Raw genomic sequence first — 22,594 nt, 5'->3', positions numbered from 1 at the left:
TTAAAAATTCATAACTTTTGCATCGATTGTCCGATTTTCTTCAAACTTTCACTGATGTGTTCTACTAATGTTGCTGCTTTCACTCAATCCACATTGCTCTTGGGGTTTATCTTCCCTTTAAATTCTAACGTTTCAAAATTAATGTCGTTGCAAATAAACTATTATTATATCAAAATGGCCGACATGGTTGACATCGATTCTTTGTTCACAAATTATAATTAAAATTCTTAAAAACATGAAATCAAGAGTCATCCAACAATCTAACAATGAGTGGGGGGGGGGGGCTGCAGTTTCTAAATCATCGACCAATAACACTATTTTCACGTGGATTGTGTACGTAGGCCTACCATAGGATTGCTTCATCGCCTCGCCCAGTGTTCGTGTGGGGTCGTGACCGATAAAACGCACAATTTAGCGACAACACAATAAACATGACTCTTACTCTACCACATAAGAACGTCCGTAGTCTATGTCCTATCATGAATGCTCCCCTTCCGTTTTGTTTGTCTGAAGAAACTCTGCAAGTCTTTAAAGTCAACTTTAACATGGTGTTTGAAAGCAACTTTTATTTCTAATCAAGAAATCATTCTATTATGAGAACTATTTCATCACCTGCATGACAGTGACAAACCTACAACGCAGAAATCTTGCATTCACAATGGAAATGACCATTGGATCTATTTCTCAGCCAGACAAAACTTCTAAAAGTAATAGCTGATTAGACAAACATTAATAATCACCAACTTTGCAATGGGTGTGACGCACCCTCTAAACGAAATGGAAATGGAATGAAAGCAAAAATGCATGTCGAATTGATTACTATATTTCGTCAAATGTAAACCTTTTTTTAAGGGGGAGATAATGGCAACTACCCCTCCTGTTGGTGTCCCAATTCTTTTTTTTTTTAATTGCTAGTTGATTATAGTTTTGTTTGAGTTTGTTTGTTTTCATTTTTCATTTCAAAATTCCATTTATCATTTCTGGTATTGTTTACCATACCGTATTTCCGTTCGCACATTTCCATAATTTTGATAACTTTCGTTTCATAACTTTCGTTTCACCTGACAGGCGTGACGCCAGAAAGCGTGAAAAGCTCCTGAAAATGGTAATAATGAAATCGAATGGAGTGTTCAGGTTGCTTTTTTGCCCAACTGAACACATGTCATGTGCTACGATGTGTATATCGAAGTGTACTACGCGCAGGTAACCTGACAGTAACGGCTGCTTGCCATGTCCTTGAAAAGTTCAATGACCTTCATCTGGCAAAGAGCTTGATCGACTCCGCACATCAAAACATAAAATCACGTGATCATAATGGGGGAACCCCCTAAATGACCGCGCGGTGTCAGGTACTCGTGTACGGTGGGAGGAGAAATTCTTCGAGCGCGTTCGACCAATCAGAAATTTGTGGAATATTGTCTCACTCATGCGGCGGAGTCATTTGCATAAGATACATGCTTGAACTAACAGCTTACCCTGGATGAGAGCCCTTCGTGTGTGTAGGTATGGACACACAAAAAATACGTGTGTGTGTGTTTCATAGTGGGTTATGTCTCATGTGTGTCATACCCCCTTGGTGTACAACGTTCAGACTCCGCTCTTATGCACCCACACATGTGTAACGAAAATGACTGAATGCTGGAACGGCCATCGCCATCGTAAAACACGTATTTAAGGATCATACTAAATCATTTCAGAGTACTATCATCTTTTTAATGTGCTTGGAGAATGGTACAGTGTATTATCAAGAAAAAAAGACACATCAAATTACAGAGGAGCATATTATGATTTGGATACCCAAGGGCATCGCCATTTCTTAATTCTTTACTCCATGCCATGGCAATTCTTACCTCGAACTTTAAAAAGCTATTACAGTATACTGAAAGCATGAACAAGTGAACAAAAAGAAAACAAAAATAAAACGAAACGAAACGAAAGCTTTCTTCTGTCAGACTGAATCTGTACTTTTATACTGTTGTTTATGTCCCTATGGGTCTGACTTCATATCACTTTTGTACAGGAAACTAGCTGTACGTATATCACTTCTCCAGTTCCATGTTTAGGCCTATGATCCAGGAAAAAAAAAAAGATAATACACGTGCCATACAAGTCTAATTATCAAATTATGCGATATCGATTGTTCGTGATAATTATTGTATTAGTCTTGATCTAAGCTGCGTAAGAGGCATAATCATATAGGGTGATTTGGCAGGTGGTGGTGGTGGTGGTGGGGGGGGGGATACAGTTATTGTATCATGTACGTAAAACCGGCAGAAGCCACTACGTGCGAAGTGCGCTCATTCTACTCCCTCGAAAGTTGCCGACATTGAACAAATACTCGAGAACGTTTGGTAAACGAATTTCCCAAAATCAAGCTTTGGACCAAGCTGTTTTATGTTTCTGTGATGGCAAATCAGAGCTTTCGTTTTATTTTCGCTATTCATCTAAACGGCATTGTTTAGTCGAAGTAAGTTAAAGGGATGGTATAGTGTTGTTTGAGATGGGGATTTCTGATAAAATATTACACAGCATATACAATTCTAAGAGGAATTCCAAGTTTGAATGATGGAAGTCGATTTTGAAATGGCTGGGACATCCAAACACAAAGCAAAACAAAGTGGTCCCAATTATAATGATAGTAATAATAATGATGATGATGATGATGATGATGACAATAATAATGATAATAATAATAATAATACTAATACTACTACTAATAATGATAATAATGATAATAATAATAATAACAATGACGATGATGATGATGATAATAATAATAACAATGATAATAATAATAATAATAATAATAATAACAATAATGATGATAATAATAATAATAATAATGATAAAAGGTGGGCCCCAACTTTTATTAGAATCACTTTGTTTTGAATACCTCAGACATTTCAAAACTAATTTTCATTAAAAAAAAACAACAGCGCTGAATTCCTCTTGGAATTACATGCTTTTTTATATTCTATACAAAAGAGTTCTCATTATCTCACTAAAAACTATATACGCCATCCCTTTAAAAGCTCCATACATATAATTTCAGTCGCCACCATAAAATTAAGATTAGAACATAGTTACGCTAAATTCAGTGTTAATGAGTTCACACACACACTCACACACACACACACACACACACACACACACACACGCACACACGCACACACACACACACATATATATGATATTATATTGTCGATTATGTATGCCACCTTTTTCATTGCTAATCTTGCTTGTGCAAGATCGGATGAATTGACAGTCTCCACACACACAATAGCCGGTATACTATAAAATTTGCGAGAAATTTTCTTATATAGCCAATCGTCGAAGCAAATTCACTTGTTGTGAAAATGTCGTCTTTATGTGAGCGGATTACAGGAGAGATGCACTCCTGTGTGGGTCGTTAAGATACCACTCCATTCCCCTCAAGGAGGACGGCGAAAACCAAGTAAGCAGTTCGTGTAACCATAATTATGATCAAGAATGTGGAATATTACGAATGATTATTTAGTGATTACTTCTGGTCTTTATATTTCTCTTTATCTGTATATGCACACTGCAATTATAAAGGAACCACTGCCAAGTGGTGCCAGTGTATAAGACAATAGATACTCTCAATCGTGCAATGAGGTCCAGGTCATGTCATTTTGAAGGGACTTATATACAGCTATCAATTGCTTAGTTGCTTACTCATAGGAATTAATTTACGTGCTTCTTTGTTGGTTATGTTGTGAAGTAAGTAATCACAATAAGTTTCGCGTGGCAACTGATTGTTAAGAGAGTACATTTTACTTTAGAGGAGACATGAACTGAAAGCCACGTGGCCATAGCTATTATTCAGGCAGCAATGATAAAGATAAAGAGTCAGATTGAGAATATAGGCAGATGTCTTTCCCATCTTCTTCCCCTCCCCCCCCCCCCCTCCTCCTCCCCTTCCACCCCATGTATTGATTCGTTATTTTACTTTCAATTCCAGAATGGCGCATCCCTGCGCTCTGCATTCTGCCGCAGCCTCGGGTAATCTTATGCCTCGGACTCACAACAACCCGTTTCGTTTCACACAGGCACCTTCCGGGAAAGGAGCGAACGATTTCCGAGCCCCGTATATGGCTCACCCCCCGCAGGTAAAAATCTGCATCTACGATGTGTAATTTTAGAGCAGAAGAAAAACAAGCCAAAGAAAACAAAGTAAAAAAACAAACAAAACGAAATCATTATTTACATGCAATCTGCATTCATGTTGCTAATGGTCATTATACCTTTACTGCAGATGAAGATAGCCATTTGTGAAATATTCTGCTCATCCTTAGGGCGAGAGTAATAATATAGGGCTATTATACAAATCTATGAAGGCCGCTTGTTTACTTTCGGTTGGAGTATAGCCTGTAATCAGAAGATGATATAGCCATATAATTCTATCCATTCTAAAATACCATTCGTCATGCAAGAAGACAGGATTACACATTTTCACTATTGTTTGTTTAATGCTAAACATGATCTATTGTATAATACGTATAGCTAGTGAAGTGATGAGATAATAACGACTGCCCAGCCGAGGACATGAAAATACACATTAACGCAGCCCGAGATTCCCATCTTTCGTTTAGAAGTAGTTTGCTGAATGAATGAACTATAATATTCAGCGATCCTCGTGAATCATTTGACATCATCTTCTTTTTAAGGTGAGTTCCATGGTCACAAACTTAATATCTAAGTATTTTACCACTGCCTAAGATGACACAATCCATCACTCCGGTGACTGCAGTGATTTTTTTTTATATCTCGGAGTTGACTCGAGTTGATAACGGTAAAATATTTCGAAAACAATATCCTCGGTAATCTAAGCCCTGGTAATGTTTTAGATAATAATCAAGAAGAAAAGTACTCAAATATCTTTCTTTTCAAGATGTTATGGAAAATTATCTAATGTACACTTGTAAACAAATCTACAAGAAAAATTAAACTGCCTTCATGTCGGATTCAGATAATAAACTTTCTGATAAATGTTTCAGAACCGTCCCCAAGTACCTTGCCTTTGTTTTCAGCGCCCATTGTCTTGTAACATCAATAAAATTCTGTTAGTTAGTATGATAGCAATAATAGACAATAACTAATACCGGAGTTCTATGTATGCAATCATGTAAAAAAACAAAAACAACAACAACAATAAGAAAATGTATTGAAGAATATAGGCCTAGGATCTCACAGCGTTGTTAAAGAGTTGCTAAATCATCAGTGGCGGATCCAGGGGGGGGGGGGGGGCGCACCGGGTGTGCGCCCCCTCTTACTTATTTTTCATTTTTAACAAAAGAAACAGAAAGAAAAAAGGGGGACGCGTTTGCCCGCCTTTTGTAAAGGAGCCTCCCTTTCCGGAATTCCTGGATCCGCCCCTGACTATTGTGATGACCGACTAATGACTAATTACTGTGTTTGGCGCTCGTCTACGCTATATTATTACAATGGAGTCAAAAGGGGCCTGAGCTTTCGATCCTAGCAGGATCTTCATCAGAGGCAAAAATATTAATGACAAACAGGCAGGGACAGCAATCACCTTATAAGGGCTACGCATAACAAGAACAGTCTGGGTAGGGCTAGGGAGACAGAACAAAGAAAACAAAAGAGGAGGGTTGAAGGTCTAGGGCAAGGAGCCCAACAGGTAAAGGGAGGGGGATTAAAGCAGGAGGGTGGACAGACAAAAGGCAGAGGAGGGTCAGTGATGATCCCGAGGACCTTGGAGGGGGGGGGGGGAGGAACCTTTGAAGGATAAGGATGAACAAGGAGGCAACATCAAACAAGATGAGGAACAACTGAGGGATAAAGAAAGGAAAAGAGTAAAATAGCAACAGGCAAGAGTGGGGGGGGGGGGGGGGCTGAGCAAGCAGCGAGCCCTAACCTGGTGTACCAAGAAGAGGCAACAAAATGAAAGTAAGAGTTAACCACAAATGCAGGTTGTCAAACATATTAAAGTGTATATGATATAATAATGATAATAACAATAAAGATGATGTTGATAATAGTAACGGTAAAGATAATGATAATAAAACTTATGAAAAAGGGGGGGGGGGACACAAAAACCAAAGGGGGAGAGATATGCATAATTATGTAGATATACATGCATGTATGTGCATAAATGTACGTGAATATAAACACATATTACAAGTATACTGCTTTCGGGTGAATTTCCCTCCTATCCGTGCCTCAGTCAAAGTCTGATCCCTCACTCTGCTGTGGTCATTGAGATTTCGTGATGTCGTTGCAAAACATCACAACACGTAAAACGTTCAATGCGGAGTTGTTACCAGTTAAAGTCAATATCGTTTTCTTCCAATTCATCCTCTTCGTGATAGCGAAATTTTGTCACTCCATTTTGTGCGCTTGAGCTGGTAAGACTCGCTCTGTCAGCGAGTGGTTATCCCCGAAACGTAGCGAGTCTACGTCAGTGCCATGACTACATAGAGTTCACGACTACTAGTATAGTCACCCTGTTTGGAAAGGAGATGACTGACTCTGAGCTTGAGCAGAGTACTGTACATTGTACAATCAAGATTGTGTCTACCGCTGTGCGCGCATGCGTTATTATCTGCTCTATCTCGGTCTCTTGCCGTCAATGAAGATGTTGCCTCCAAATCAAAGTTCGATGAACTTGGGCCCAAACAAAAATGATACGCCAAAGAGAGCCCGTGTAGGGGAACCCCCTGAATGACCGCATCGTGTGTGGGAGAAATTCTTGAGGCGCGCTTTGACCAATCAGAGCACTCCGATCCTTGCTCACCGAGTACACAAAGTCTCCACCCTCATTCTCACTGCTCACACATTTTACGGCAGTATGTGATTTGCATAATAACACGCACCATGGATTGTACGGTTTCTCAGCATGGGGACGTACTTGTAGAGTTGTGTTTAATCCAAAAGGCTCTTCCATCGAGACATATTCCCTAAACTTTCGATATGCATTTTGCACCTGGCGCAGCAAAAACTGACTAGCTCACGTCAAACCAAAATAAAGGCATCTTCACTCCTCCTTCTATCTTAGCAGAAACTGATTGCTTTATTCATCAGTTTGACCGTGACACTTAACGTGAAAAATAAATAACAAAAACCAATTTCAAAAAGAAAAGAGATAACGAAAAACTATCGACCTTCAAAACTTTATTGTATCACTACATTGTGCTGCGTTAGAAATTACATTCCTATTAATGAATGGAACCAATACTAGCGCCCAATGCTGATGTGTGTGTTCATGTACAGTGTATTTCATAGCAATGAGATGACTTTCTTCGAGCGTTAGTGACGTTCTCTATATTTTGATCAACCGAACAAAACAAAAGCACCCCAAAACGACTTATAATGATAGTCCTGTTTCGAGCCATAAATTTCCCGCATGCGTCTTGTGTCTTTTCGTTCTTTTCTTTTCATTACTACTTTTTGGCATGATTTAAAAAAAAAAAAAAACTTTCCTGTCATTCAACCACTTATGAGGCTGTGACGTGATTATCTCACGTACAATGTGTGGAGCGGCAGCAACATAACATCTGCTTTGCGACTCTGATATAGCGCTCGTTGTTTTAGATAGCCGAGTGTATAGAGGAAACGAGTCTCGAATTACAACAGGATGCCATCGCGCTCTATTCACACATCGCGCCGATATAAACATACCCATACACACAATCACACATGCACACATGCATACTGGTATTTCTATTTCTGATGTACTCAATACAATCCATGATAATAATTAGCCCCGTGGATACACTGCCAAAAAAATGATGAGCATCTGGGAAAAAAAAAGTGGGATTCATTATTTTATCAACTCATAAATATTATTATGTCATACACGCTCTGTACATTTCTTTTTTTTTATCGTTTACAGTCACATACTTTAGCGTAGTTGTCATTGATTTTGTCTCCAGATGCCCTATATTCAGAATTTCAGAATCGCCTTTAGGACCCTTCCTTTAGTCTACTAGACTGTTCTGTTTGTTTGATGTAGAAACAGTCATTGTCTTTTGTGTTATTTCTCATTTTCAATTATTATATTTCAGTCCTAGAGATGAACGACTTGTAAATAATGCGTGATAAATCGAAACAATGAGAGTAAACTGATTTTGCATCTACAGTAAACCTCGGATAAGTCGACGTCGAGTGAGTCGAAAATCACTTAACTCGAAGCAAAATAAAAAGTCCCGATTTTTCCCTATGTATTTTCTCTAAGAAATATTTGGATAAGCCGAAGCACGAGAGTCGAATTTCGGCTGTGTCGAAGTAAAACATTCAGTGCCTTTTGTACAAAATACACGTAGTTTACATCACTTGAGCCGAAGAAGATTTGTCTGGCATTTTCATTACATTTAGAGGAGAACAAAAAAAAATCGGCATGTCGCAGAACCCCGTCCCTGGCCTGCTGCAGGTAAGCGCAGCATGCACACTCACCGTACCGCTCTGCACGCATGTCGAATACATACACATGTATACATGTATACACGCAGCACATCGATCCACATACTTTATCCATACACACAGCACATCCATACTTTATCCATGTCAAGCCAGAACTCCTTGGTCAACCAATCACTGCTTTAATATTTTAGTGACAGGCCAAGTGGGCGGAGCTTGTTTGTGCGTGCCCGGCTGGCTGTATAGTTTTGTTCAATGGAGGTGGGATGGACCTGGGAGAGTGTTTGTCTCAGGGTAGGTTGACAGAGATGGCTACTTATGTTGCACCATAGACATAGCACATGCACATTGCCACATTGATAAATTAGCGCAGACATTCTCAGAACTACGTTTAACTACTAGTATTGATACAAATTTCATGTTCAATTCAGAACAAAATAAGAACATTATCTTCAAGAACAGACAAATTTGAATGCAAACACACACACGCACGCACACACACACACATGCACACATGCATGCAAATGTACTATAATACATGTACATAACTGTGAGTCGAAAAAAAAAAATCGACTCTCGCGAGAGTCGAATTTCACTTAAGTCGACGCATTTTTGTCAGTCCCGAGAGCTTCGACTCATGCGAGGTTTACTGTATATGTTAACACATGCCCTTTCACAATCATGTTTCAGGTTCGTCATGAAGCTATACACACACTGCCATGCATACCTTACCTTCCGCTATAACTCACTGTTCATTATATACTTTTGAAATAAATGTAAACTAATGCTACACGTAGAAATAACGCATAAAGACAATGTCATGTATCAGTGTGAATGTTATGTATTTTGCGTCACCGCAAATTGAAGTATTGTTTACTTTACTGAGAAATATGAAAATGACTTAACTGAATTAAATTGAAACTACGAGTATTAATAATATTTATCATATTCGTCACGTTGTTGTCTTCTGAATTCTCGTTCGATGGGATGTTCATCATCTTGTCTTCCCTGTTTCTAAACAGCATCGGCGCTACTTAATCGTCGTTATCTTCATCATCACTATCATTATCACAACCATCATTGAAGTCATCTTTCTGTGCGTACTTTTTCCTGCCTTCTTGTTCTTCTTATTTTTCTCGTTTGTTCTTCTTCTCACCTCATCATCACCGTCATGATGATCATCATCACAGTCATCATTAAGTTATCTTCCTCTGCCATTTTCTCCTTCCCTTCTTGATCTTTTATTTCCTTGTTCTTTTGCTGCTGCTGCTTCTTCTCATCAATACTCTCAATTCATCGTAAGCCTGATGCATTCATCGCTGTCATCATCCTCATCATCATGATCATTATTACAGTCATCGTTAAAGATAAATATTCCTCTGCTGATTCCTCTCCTTCTTGTTCTTTTTATTTCCATATTCTTTTTCTTTGTCTGCTTCTGCTTGTTCTTCTCATTCTCCTCACCAATACTCTGTTCGTATATTACAGAACAGTAATTATTATCATCATCACCATCATCATCTCGCCTAAATCATCAGTGCGGAAGACAAACATGCAAGACTGAGTGTTGATGATACAGTCGGATGTTTTTTTTATATCAGGCATATTTCGGCTAACCTTAATTATGTCCCGCTTTGTAGCCACAGTGCTTCGTTGTCAATGTGTCTTGGTACATAAGACCTATATCTAAAATGTAAACCATCAGCTAATAGGGAAATCACTGTCTTATAATCATATAAGATACAATGGATGCTATTCCACCGTGAAAACTGTCCGGTAAATGACAAGCTAAGTTACTCACTGAGTCAAATAGGATTGTCTCAGGATTTCCAGCATAGAGCGAAAAACAGACATCAGCATCCACAACAGGTACATCATGCTGCTTGGGATAATGCCACATCGTACGCCATAATTTTTCCCATGTTGGTGGTATAGATTGGATGTCATCCAAGAGTCGTATAAAAACTTAGGCCTGCGAGGGTAGAGCCATGAAGGTATAGTGGAAATGTGACGGCTACGATGTGACAGTGTGATCAAAACATGATGTAGGTCCCTATAACTTGCAGGCGCCTTACACTAACCACATCCTTGGAACAGTAATGTAGAGCTCGGAATATACCAAAGTGATGTGACACGATAATGAATATGAAGACATAACATGGTAAACTACTCCAGTCACTGACCATGTCTCCAGAAGGTATCTCCAGTAAGCATGGGTGCCCGACCATTTCTAATATCCACTGGTGTGTGGATAGGCCTTAGTGTATATGTTCTACGGACTTTTCATGAATAATGAATTTGTGTTGAAGTGGTGGTGTGCGTGTTGTGTTCATGAATAGAGTTGGCTGGCAGGAAGGAACCGGCGCACACCGTCCCTTAGTGCGTCTACGGTATCGGGGTGGATTGGGCTGTCGCATCGTCTAGATTCTGTACAGTGAGGTTGGCTGTATGCTCTTTTTGCTCTCCCTCTCTCTCTCGTTTAGTTAGAAACTCGGTCCAGTGTGTGAAGATTACAAACCCCGTTATGATGTCATTGTGGGTAACAAGAAGGGTTCGGGGGGAAGCCCCGACTCATGAATTCTACCGCACACGTGCAAGGCTTGTTCGCGCAGTGTTGTTGTTTTCTTCATTAGTCTCAGTTTGCATGATTTTAAAAGAAAAAAATAGCTCTTTCTCATCATCATCGTTTATGCTACTACTTTCTTTACAGTGCTCTTGAGGTATCCCAAGGGACAGAATTCGGTAATCAACAGGAAAAATGTTAAATGTTTCCTGTTAACAATCAAGATGAAAATAATGTAGAATTATGCCTGCCACTGAGGTGTAGATCATATAATTTTTGTTTACATAGGCAGTGATAATAAACTCGTATGATCTGACCAAAAACATGAGCAAACTAGGGGTTAGACAAGAACATCTATGTGTGTACTGTAATTTGTTGTTAGATTTTCGGTTAACTTGTGTTCATTTGCTTCATCAAATTTTCTGTATCGTGTTAGAAACAGATGATCTAATCTTGATTACATTCGCAACAGAGTACTCGTATACATCTCGATTTCCTTTCAACCTTGAGGGGAACTAAATATTTTCAATACGAAATAGTCTTCAACTTATTAAAAACAGGAAGATTTATGGGATGTTGGTCATCTCATATGAGAAATGTCCAAGGCTTGTCATAAGTTCACTTGCAAAGCTATTTCACCTTGAAAACGAGTGATTTATATAGCGCGATGGCTGAGCAGATCAAGGTTTTGATACGTTCCCTTTATGGAAAATGCAAATATATATCTCGACTTACGTGGAAAATTTGCATGCCGAGGAGTCCTCGTGATAGATTGTAATAACGCAATCGATAAACTTCCTGTTTGCCCTAGTACCAGTATCACTACATAGAAAGGGTTACCAGTCTTAAGCTCATGGAGGCCGCCATCTTGGAAAGGGTTATGGGGAATTGGGCATTACGCGTATCCCCTATCGAGAGAATTGAACTGTGCATGAGTTCCCCACATTCGGCTCGAAGCTTTTTGTTAGCGTACGAGATTTCATGGACCGCTTTTCCGATGGTGTTGAACTTTGAGTAGATTCGTTTCATCGAAAACCTTCGTTCGATATTGGAACTCGGCGTATCAATAATCAGCGCGTTTACCGGTCTATGCTTTAGAAGCAGAAATCACTCGTTTTTCGCCAAGAAAGTCGTCTAATCGAATGGAATTCAACCTGTGCACATTACGTTGAAATCGTGTGAGAACAATCGAGTGTGCCACAATTTCAGCTCAGTTTGTAGTTTTCGCAGCGGTCTCTTGTTCCGAAATTTAAACCGATGCGCCACTTAAAGCAGCAGGAAATTCATTAACAAATGACCTAGCTCAAGAAATTCTCCCGAAAGGTGCACGGGAAGAGCTGGAGGATAATATGGCTAAGTTTCTGGACAAAGATCCGTATACTTATGAACGGGAGAAAAAGACATTTCTCCACGGTCTCCGACAGTATCATGCCACGAAAGGGTAAGTTGTGTATGGTTTGTGTCTCGTTCTCTCGCTCACACATCCCTCATTCATTCTGGCTGAAATTCTCTTCGCTGACTATTGTTTTTCAGAGAAATTCTCACGTGTGTGTTCTTGTTTCTTTTGTCTCGCAGTGTTCAGCCGGCTATGTTTCGTACTCCTAAAGTGTCGGGCAGGGATCTTGACTTGTACATGCTGTATTCCAGGGTGACATCGTTGGGGGGAATTGTCAAGGTAGGTACACGAGTCGTGGTACTGTAACAATGTCAGCCTTTTTTGCCTTGTGTTCTGAATGCATGGAGACTGTGAACCGCACCGTATGCGGCATTGAAGTAGTTTACCATCACTATGTCTACCAGGCCAGGCTGGAGTAAACCACTGTGCACGGACTGCGACTGGGCACGAAGTGTCGTTGACTGTTATGATGACCTGAAATTGATGAAATGCTGAATTTACTGAGTGAATCTAGTTACAGAGACTTCAACAGAGTATGGCAGTGGAGACTATTTTCAGGTTGTATCCGAGTACACTTCTGAGTGTTGTGTCAAGGCAAAGGACTTTATCCAGAAAATGAATGTTCAGAAAAATTGTGTTATTAACGTAGCACTAGTACTGTAACGTTACGAAGAGGTGGAAATTTTCGTGGTGTTGAAATTTTCGTGCATTTCGCGCAACTAGAAACTAATGTGGAATAAAAGCACGCAAATATTTTTGCTTGTCATACAAGTTGTATGTTCCAGTAGTTGAGGTCTTGATTCCGCAGAATTAAAAACTCGCGAAACTCTTTTTACCTGGCCAAGCGCAAAAAATTAGTCACAAAAACATATCCACTAGACCTATATAAATAAGCTTTCAGTACAGTAACCAGACTTACAGTATCTGGCTTAGCCAGGGTCTATGTCTGCTTGTCCATCGTTTGTTTTTGTTCTTGTCTTTCCTTTTTTTAAGGGCCATGCTATAGTTTATACAAATTATACTAAAATAGCCTCTGTTAAAGTATTATTATAGAATCATTTTAAATGCTGGAAATGTTTTGTTGTTTGAATACTGCCTGGGTCTCTTTTGGTTATTGATTTATTGAGCCTTTTTAAAAGTTGGTAGGTCTACTGGAACCTGGAATCACTAGAATCACTATGGAATAATTTACCAGGATCTGTGGTACTCACTCCAAACCCAGCCATATTCAGAGAGGTTTTCCTCCTCGTTTGGTTCCAGACGGAACTTTTTCCTGTTCTATGTTTTGAGCTCCAATGCAAATATGCAACATAATTTATATGAAGGTGACGTTGATGCAACATAATTTATATGAAGGTGAAGGTGATGTATGTCATACTGGGATCTGTGCTTGCATGGAATTTGAATCAGTGTTCCAATTCGTAAGAAGGAGAAATATTTCCATTCACATGTCAGTGGATTATGACAATGAGAATGTCTTAGTGGCTTGTGTGTGTCAGTGTATAGTAAGTTTACTCATTCAGTTGCAGATGGCATTTAGTATATTTTCATTTGTTCTTATTTAGTAATTGATTTAAAGGGACTGTACAGTATTGGCTGAGGTGGGGATTCATGTTTTAAACATTCCTAAGTGAGATAATGAGAAACCTCCCATGAAATATGAAAGAGCATGTAATTTTAAGAAGGATTCAATGTTTATTTGATGAAAATTGGTTTTCAAATGGCTGAAATACCCCAAAAAGTGATGATGATGATAATAAAAGGCGACAGGCCACGCCTTTTATTAGGATCTCTTTGTTTCACCTTGTTTTCGGATATCTTAGCCATTTCAAAACCGCATTTCATCAAATAAACTTTTGATACCCCTTCCAGAATTGCATGCTCTTTGACATCTCATAGAGTGGTTTCTGAATATCTCGCAAAACGCTTAAAGCTAAATCCTCACCTCAACCAGAACTTTACACACCCTTTTATACATTATATGATTTAAGATCTGATGGGAGAGTAGTACCTGAAATATGAATTGGAATATGACTGAACAAAATGAGAAAAGATAATGAAAATACATTACAACAGTCTAATGAATACCTTGGATAAAGAAGATTGTATCATTATGGTACAGATATCATGCATCAGCGCATTGTATACAATTGTATCTTGATAAGAGGAATAGCTCCATCGTCTTTCCACACTGATTTCTTCACATCTCTGTTAATTGTGGATCATACAGACATTGTGCTCTGAATTATGAGGGTGATGACCTTTAGATTCTACTGTATTTGAAAAGGCTGAGAGTAGCCGCATTTACACTTACTAACATCGCGATTTTTAAAATCGCGATATTTTGGTCCACCGTTTACACTTGCGCAAAAGCATGCGAAGTTTGAGCTTCACGAAACATCGCGATTTTTGGGTTGGTAGTGCGCATGCGTAATTCACCTCTTTTTCAACACAGTAGCTGAGTACAGTGGAAGCGCGCGCTATTCTGTTCGTTTTCACTGCAGTGCAGTATACACGTATTTTGATCACAGCTAGCTGGTTGGAATGTTGAGCCAGGGCTTTTTATCAGTGCAATGCACACATAAATTTGTGCTTCTCGAGACTGTTTACTTACGGTAAAACTATAGAGCTTGCTATATTAGATCACATACGTAGTAGGTGTGTAAAATTTCATCTACAGCAGCATTCAGGAGGATCATGAAATTTTGCCGATATGACGAAAGTGAGAAGTAGGACTTGGAAGTTAGGACTGGTATTTTATCAGGCGACAGCAAGAACTCACACTTGTTACGTACTCTCCTAACAACGTATATCGAGAGCAGTACGGGCACTCCCGCAATCTGAATCAACGCATTTTCTGGGAGAACATTATTTTGTTAAGTTGTCATGGGGTGATGATACGTGGTTGGAGAACTTCAGGTTTGCTACTAGTAGTAGTTTTCACGTACTAGTTTCATCAGGGAGAGGGAGGTGAGAGACCACGAGCCGATCGAGGATCGGCCGTTTAGACCACCTGTACACAGCTGTCGAAACCGTGTGTACTGACAGTACTCTGGCCAGTGACCGACGTACTCTCTACACGTTCCAAAGAGGGATCGGGAGCGCGCGTAAACTCCCGGTGCAATCCGATACCGAAAGTCACGTGATGAAAAATCGCGATATTTCTGCAGCTTGGGTTTACACTCGCTAACTTCGCCTCAAACTTCGCGATGTTTCAAAAAATCGCACTCCGGCTGGCGATTTTTCTGGCGATGTTTCGAGGGCGTTTGGGTGTAGTTGCTTAGCAACTTACACCCAAATGTCGCGATTTTAGAAAAATCGCGATTTTTCCAAGCAAGTGTAAATGGGCCTAGTAATTTGTCTGGTAAATGCTCCTTTATGGCAGAACTCAAAGACCTTCCTACTCACCCCCTTCTGTGCCAGTGGAGGACAGAAGGGATTGGTAGGGACTGGAGCTTTTTGTAGTAAGAGCCCTGCAATTCTGGACATTGACCCTTGACCCAACCATGAGCACTGCCCCTGACACCCCCCACCAACATACCTACACATCTAGAAACATTGTGCTGCTCCTTTTGCCCGTGTCTGTATATCAACATGTTCTGTGCATGATGACCTTTTTTTTTTTGAGAATGGGTCACTTTGAAGAAAGCATGCCATTTTTTTCTGCATTTGTAATTTTGATGATTAAGATGTTATTTTCTTTGCATCTAGCTAAATTCATTAAGTTCAAGGGAAAGCATTATAAGTTGCTTCCAAGGTTTGAAGTAAGCAATTTTCAGTGGGTGCATTTCAACTTTTGTGGCAAAAACGTTCACTTTGTGCAGGTTATTGTGTTATACCCCATGCAAGCTGAAGACATTTCCTCTTTCACTTTGTTTATAATAACAGCATATGATTCATGGACTAACTAATCAAAAAGATACATATTTTGTTAACACATGTAGCATCATGTCGAAATAGGTGCATCGTTACAAATATACTTTGATTGTTGCTTTTGCAGGTGACCAACGAATACAAGTGGGATCTTGTGTGCGAAAGCTTAGGATTCCCTTCTCCCTGCAGTCAGATAGCGTATGTCATTCGACAGCTGTATGTTCGGTAAGTGAATGCTTCTCACTGGAATATTGCCATAACAGGACGAGGTACACACACACACACACACACACACACATACACACATGATATTCATCACGTTTCTATAGAATTTTGTAATGTCTCATTTATTTATTTTGTGCAAATGCATTGCTGATTTCATAGTCCTCAACACATTTTTCTGTTAGTCTGCCCTGTGTAACAAGGACACTGCAGAAGATATGTTATTTTCTATCTTTCAAAGCAGTGGCAGTTTTGGCCTTCATACAAATCAAAGGAAGAGACAAGCAGACACATAAATGTGTGAAAATCTGTGTTCAAAACAAGTGAAGAATCATACGTGTAAATGTGAATAGTATTGTACTGTAGTACCAACATCTTGTTTCGGAGATCAATACCTTTTCTTTTCGAGCTCAGAGAATGCCAATGTTTCAATATCATTTGAAACACTCAACATATCTGGTTGTTTTTTTTTGTGTGTGTGTATGTTATGTGGTTTTGTTGTTCACTGAGAAAGACAGAGGAAAATGTCAAATCTGAACATACAATGTACAGGTACAATCTGCACATGTATGGCATGCAAGGGTAAGTTGATGGAATGAAATCACAGAAATTGAATCAATATCATGAAAAACTGGAAAGCAATCATCCAAGGCTTCATTTGCCAAACAGAGACATCGAAACAGCAATCTTGGTCACACAACTGTGACACTTGTACTGTAAGAATTCATCTTTTTGGCAAGTGTGTACTGTACAATGTATGTACATGAAGACCAAACGAGGATTTTTCTTGAATCATTCAGAAGGATTTGTAAATAGCAACATCTTTCTTTTTTTTTTTTTTTTTGGTAGGATAAATGATGAAATCATGATATGAGTGAATCTCAATGAACGGGTATTAAGCAAAGACTTACAAGACTGCCTTGTAAGTTTTGTCTTGTATGTAGTGAAGTTTCACCAACATTTCTTAGATGTAACAAAAGGTACATATGAATATTCAAATGATGCCATGGTCATAGTCACACTACAAGGAAGTATGCATACTGTATACGCCGAATATTTCGCAAGGTTTTTATTTTCCTGAATATAAAAACATGAAAATATTTACTCTGATCTCGGCATGAATGTGAATACATTTCTCCATTCAGTAATGCACTCCACAACTGCAAATTTTTCCACCCGTGAAATTGTTGAGAAGTCCTGATTTGTGAAAAATTAGACCCGCTAAATATACGGCTTGTAGTCAGTTTGATTCCTGATAAATTCCAGAAATTTGAGCACGCGACCACACTACCGACAAAACGACACGTAAATTTGAGTGATGCGTAACAACCCGTAGTTTTGCTCCTCACAGCCAAAAAAACTGTGTGCCATCGTTGAACATTAATTGAATACCAAACATACAGACATGCAACAGCGTGCAAAATAATGTGCTCAAAGTTTCAGCTGTGCATGTTCATGCTACAATGTACATGAAACTGGTATGTATGCATACAATTTATAAGAAATAGGAAACTTCCCAAGTGCATGCATGAATTTTTGTGGGAAGTTTGGCCGGTAAATCCTCAAGAAGTTTTCATCCAGACTGCCCAAACTATGCGAAGCAAAATGCCGGGCAGTGAAACTACACATGGTTTCGCATCGTGTGACTGCAGCTATCGAGAAATATTTTGATGAGTTTGTTACTCACTAAACAATATACAAGTGGACTTCACTTTTTAGATAATGTGTGTCAGGAGTATTTCCTCAGATAAATCAGGGATCCATGTGTTTGTATGTCTCACAAAAGCCATTAAACATAATGTTCTTGTTCGGGGGTTTATTTCCTTTTATATTCGAGACTCCCCCCCCCCCCCCCCCATGTGTTTTTCCCCATGGAAACTCTGCATTGTTGGTAGATACTGAATGTTGTTTAAAGGCACATGGTCGCGGTGGTTTAGTCAAATGCGTATGCAGGCGCACGGCGCAAGTTCCCTATAGAGACCTGGTGTACGCTATTGACTCCTCTTTAGCACTTACGCTGTGACCCATTTCCCTGAGTCCGAAGAAGTCCGATCCACTGTAGTCAGTGGTCCGATCACAGTTCGGCTCATGATTGGGCTGAGGGGGATGACAGCTTTTGCAAACTTCTTTCGTGATGTCATAATAAGAAGCACATACATGCACGCACCCTGGCATTACTACAGACTGCGTGATGCGCAAAGAAGACAACGAAGGCAATGTTACTTAGCAACACCTACGCGCTTTACTCTTGATGACAGCTCAACTTCGGCAATCTTCATATCATTGCTAGCGGTGATTGGCAGTATCATCAACAGTGCCCTGTACACTACGGGGACTATGCGCCATAAAGTTTTTATACAGTCTCAATAGGACCCTGCAGGAATCATTAGCAGGGATGTATGAAAGGAAATATAAAAACTACCTGGTACATTGTAGGATCCTACATGTTGTAGAAGCCCAAAGTTATTGAAATGTACATGTAGAGATCCAGATTTACTGTATTGTCCTTGACTTGAATGAGCATTATAAAATGGGTTCAAGAATGTAGCCAATTGGAAGCGCTGAAGTGAGTCACGTGTGCGTGCATTAATTTCTCACTAACATGCACGGCCTGACATCACAATGTTTGCACTAGCAGTGCGCACTAAATCAGTTGTTACAAGTGCGTCGCGCGCTACTGTAAGCGCTGTCAATCCTGTAAACAAGTTCTAGTTCGGGCTGCCGGCCGGCCTTTCTTGTGTGCATAACATGTGTGGCGTACGTATACTCTTATACGTACAGTACTTATATGTGCGACGAGTGCGACGTGCGTAAATGTTTGGGACGAACATCTTCGGACATCTTGACTCTTGAGCGAGTGCTACATGTAGCTGACTGGTATTGACCCACAAAGGTACGTGAAAAATGCTGTTAGTTTTCGACCCATTTTATAAAACAAATGATGCACAGGATTATTTCGGATATTTACAATGTAGTGCAACATGCACTCCGCCTCGCCTCGTGCATGTTTCACAATTGTAAATACCCTCGAGTGTGCTACATCTTCACTAACGCACTCTATCCTGTGCATCATTTGTATAACGGCACACAGTTTTGAATTGTGCGAAGTCCAACCATTCTGTACAAGTTTATTTACAGCTCAATTTTTGTTTGAACAAGTAGCATCATAATGACAAAAGTGTTTCTAAAAAGGGGAAAAAAAAATTGTTTAAAAAAAGTTTTGTCGGCTGCATATTTTGTTGTTGTTAGACAGTAAATTTTAACATTCCAATTACTCTTCCACAAGTGGAAAGGACTTTCGACACCACTGATATGAATGCTAGACAGAGTTGAAATCTACATCGCAACCATAGAATTGTTTAAATGAATTTTGTTTGGTTACCATAGTACCGTAGATCAGTAAAACCTGTGTGCATGACATCATTGTTTTGTCTGCATTTTACAGCTTGTAAGGAGATTGACTACACATGCAGTATGATTTATAGATGTGGGGGGGGGGGGGTACATGTATGAAGGCATGGGATATCTTCAAACTGCTGAGGGAGCAAAAAAAGTACAACAATATTATTTGTTGTTTTATATATAATCACCCTTTCTCATTAAAGGAAAAAGGTAGATCTCATATGCCTGCAGAACTGTCGATTTTTGCTCTAAAATATCCACATGTGCAATGCTGCACACTGGCACTGGTCCAATTGTCCATGACCAGTAAAAGTCACTATCAGTCAAGTAACTTTTTCATGAATGGACAAATTGGAAAAAAAAGGAAAAACTGGGAACTAACTGGTCCGACAGACAGGTCGGACCAGTAGAAAAAATGAGTTAGTGTGCAGGCCTGACATAATGCAAAAGAAATGTGTGAAGAGTGCTGAAATAACACAATATGTGAAATATTAAAAAAAAAAAATGGCAGAAGTACAATATACTACAGTCTTAAAGTATACCAGATCATGGTTGCTACTAATGTTTTATAATCGATTATCGATAATTGACAAATCAGGCCTCGGTAGAACACACAAATCTTCCATGCAGAGTGAATCACATGGAGCTTGTTGGAAAATATGATTGCTAGGGCACGATTAGTCATCACATGATAATGTTCTACCTACCCACTACTAACTGAATGGGAAGGGCACTTCAGAAATCAAAGTTGTATGAATGTGATTGAAATCATTTTCCACTTTTTAACTCAAATTACTCCAGAACAAGTCAATGTCCTGGCAAATTGCATCAGCCAGACAAGTTTCTTGGTACACAGACTCTTTTGATTTATTAAAGCGATGGTACAGTATTGGTGGAGATGAGAATTGGGCTTTTAACTTTTTGCGAGATACCAAGAAAACACTTATGATATAGTACAGAGCATACCAATTTCAGAGGAATTCAAAGTTTATTTGGTGAAAATCGGGTTTGGAATGACTGAAACATCAAAAAACAAAGTAAAACAAAGCGATCATAATAAAGTGTGGGTCCCACACTTTACTAGAATCGCTCTTTTTTGGATATCTCAGCCACTGCAAAACCAATTTTCATCAAATAAACGTTGAATTCCTCATATAATTACATGTTCTTTCATATGCCATAAGAGGTTGCTCATTATCTCACAAAAAAATGTTAGAAACCTGAAATTAGGTCTCAACCAAAACTATATGATCCCTTTAAAGCAAGTTCAGTGGAAGGTAAAAATTCTGAGCCCTTCTGAAAATTATGTTACAGCTTTAGTCAGTAATTACCACATGCACAATCAATGTAGACCCAAAATGTGAGGAAAAGTCTCGTATAAGTTGCAAGACTCACTGGTACATGAGTTTAAAACCCTTGAGCCATGTTGAACAGAACATATCCATGAGTTCTCCTGAGAAAAGACTGTGAAAGCCATTCCTCCCTGCACATGAAACTTATCTTGCAACACATGAACACAATTTGCAATCTGCCCTGCCCTGAAAAATAAACATGTTGATTGAAAGAACACGCAAATCTTGCCTCAACTGCTTCACCTCGCCACTGATGAAAGGATGCTTTATTGTGGCGTCAAATGCACCAACTTCAAAATTTTCGTTGACACTCTGTGCAAGTTTGATTTCATGGTAACATTGCTTCACACCTTGTCTTTCTGCCGAGGGTGTGCTGCATGTTTATAGTACTAGTAGGTATACGAGTATGAGATTGAGGTCTCATGTATTAGAGAATCACAAATGCTATCACACGAAAGGTCCCTTTATAACTTCTTGCAAAGAGCATGGAGCGAATAACACTGGAAACACACACACAAATACCCACAGAAAATGGGAGGATGATATTTACCGACCTCTTGTCCTGCAGTTGACCCCGTTTGGCCAGCAATAGCCTGCAAACTCCATCATACATGTGACGGAATGATAATATTGCTTGCAGCAGATGATAATTAACGCACAAATTGCAAATGTCTATAGAGAGCTGTGAAAAGAAAACTCTGATGTGCAGACACAGCCCTTCAATCATACGCATGTAGATACTATGATCATTCAGTTTGAACTGTGTTTTGCTTTGTGATGAAGAAAGAGGCCACCATGTACACACGTGTAGCTTGATGCATGTTAATCTCTGTGACTGGATCAGAAAATATTTGATATTTGATATTTGATACAAGCACAATGTTTTGCTAACGAGTGAAAATTCATTAGTTTCTATCACTCTGTGGTAAGGACACTTTCAATGTCGTGTTCCTGAAGCCTACATTCCACACCTTGGTCAAGATCAAATATGTCTTACTAGAAGTGTTGCTTTTCGTACATGTTTACAACATCCTATTTATAGAAAAACACATTCACCTGACACACCACTCCAGATACGGTGTATTGTAACTCTTATATTGCTGTGATGTTCATGCATTATTCCGGTATTCTCTTTCTTCCCTCCCCCCACATTGAGCCTGTGTGACATGATTACACAGATAGCAGATGTGTTGACTGGCTTGACAAAAGATTCAATATGCCAACAAGGTCTATTGATAACAAAGAAGGCCCCTTTGACCCATTCAGGCTGACACACTGGGGTTATCCCCTCTCTTCCAAGAGAATAGCCTGGCACTCCTCCACAATAGGTAGCCAGCAACAAAGAGGAAATTGGGTGGCTTGGGGTATTGGTCATTAGCACTGTCT

General features: G+C 39.4%; 1 protein-coding gene across 1 annotated transcript in view; it reads left to right on the top strand.

Moving 5' to 3' along the window:
• The first annotated feature begins 11,977 nt into the window (after positions 1-11,977).
• Positions 11,978-22,594, top strand: part of LOC139715882 (uncharacterized) — a 55,110-nt gene continuing 44,493 nt past the window's right edge. The window contains exons 1-3 of the mRNA XM_071627432.1: positions 11,978-12,404; positions 12,539-12,638; positions 16,360-16,457. Coding sequence (XP_071483533.1) covers positions 12,313-12,404; positions 12,539-12,638; positions 16,360-16,457 — 290 coding nt within the window. The 5' untranslated portion in view covers positions 11,978-12,312. The remainder of the gene's footprint in view (positions 12,405-12,538; positions 12,639-16,359; positions 16,458-22,594) is intronic.

Source organism: Diadema antillarum, unplaced genomic scaffold (genome assembly GCF_040938485.1).
Source record: "Diadema antillarum isolate AM-2024a unplaced genomic scaffold, OU_Dant_1.0 scf00000057, whole genome shotgun sequence".
Taxonomy (NCBI): Eukaryota; Metazoa; Echinodermata; class Echinoidea; order Diadematoida; family Diadematidae; genus Diadema; species Diadema antillarum.
This window is presented reverse-complemented; position numbering and strand designations above follow the sequence as displayed.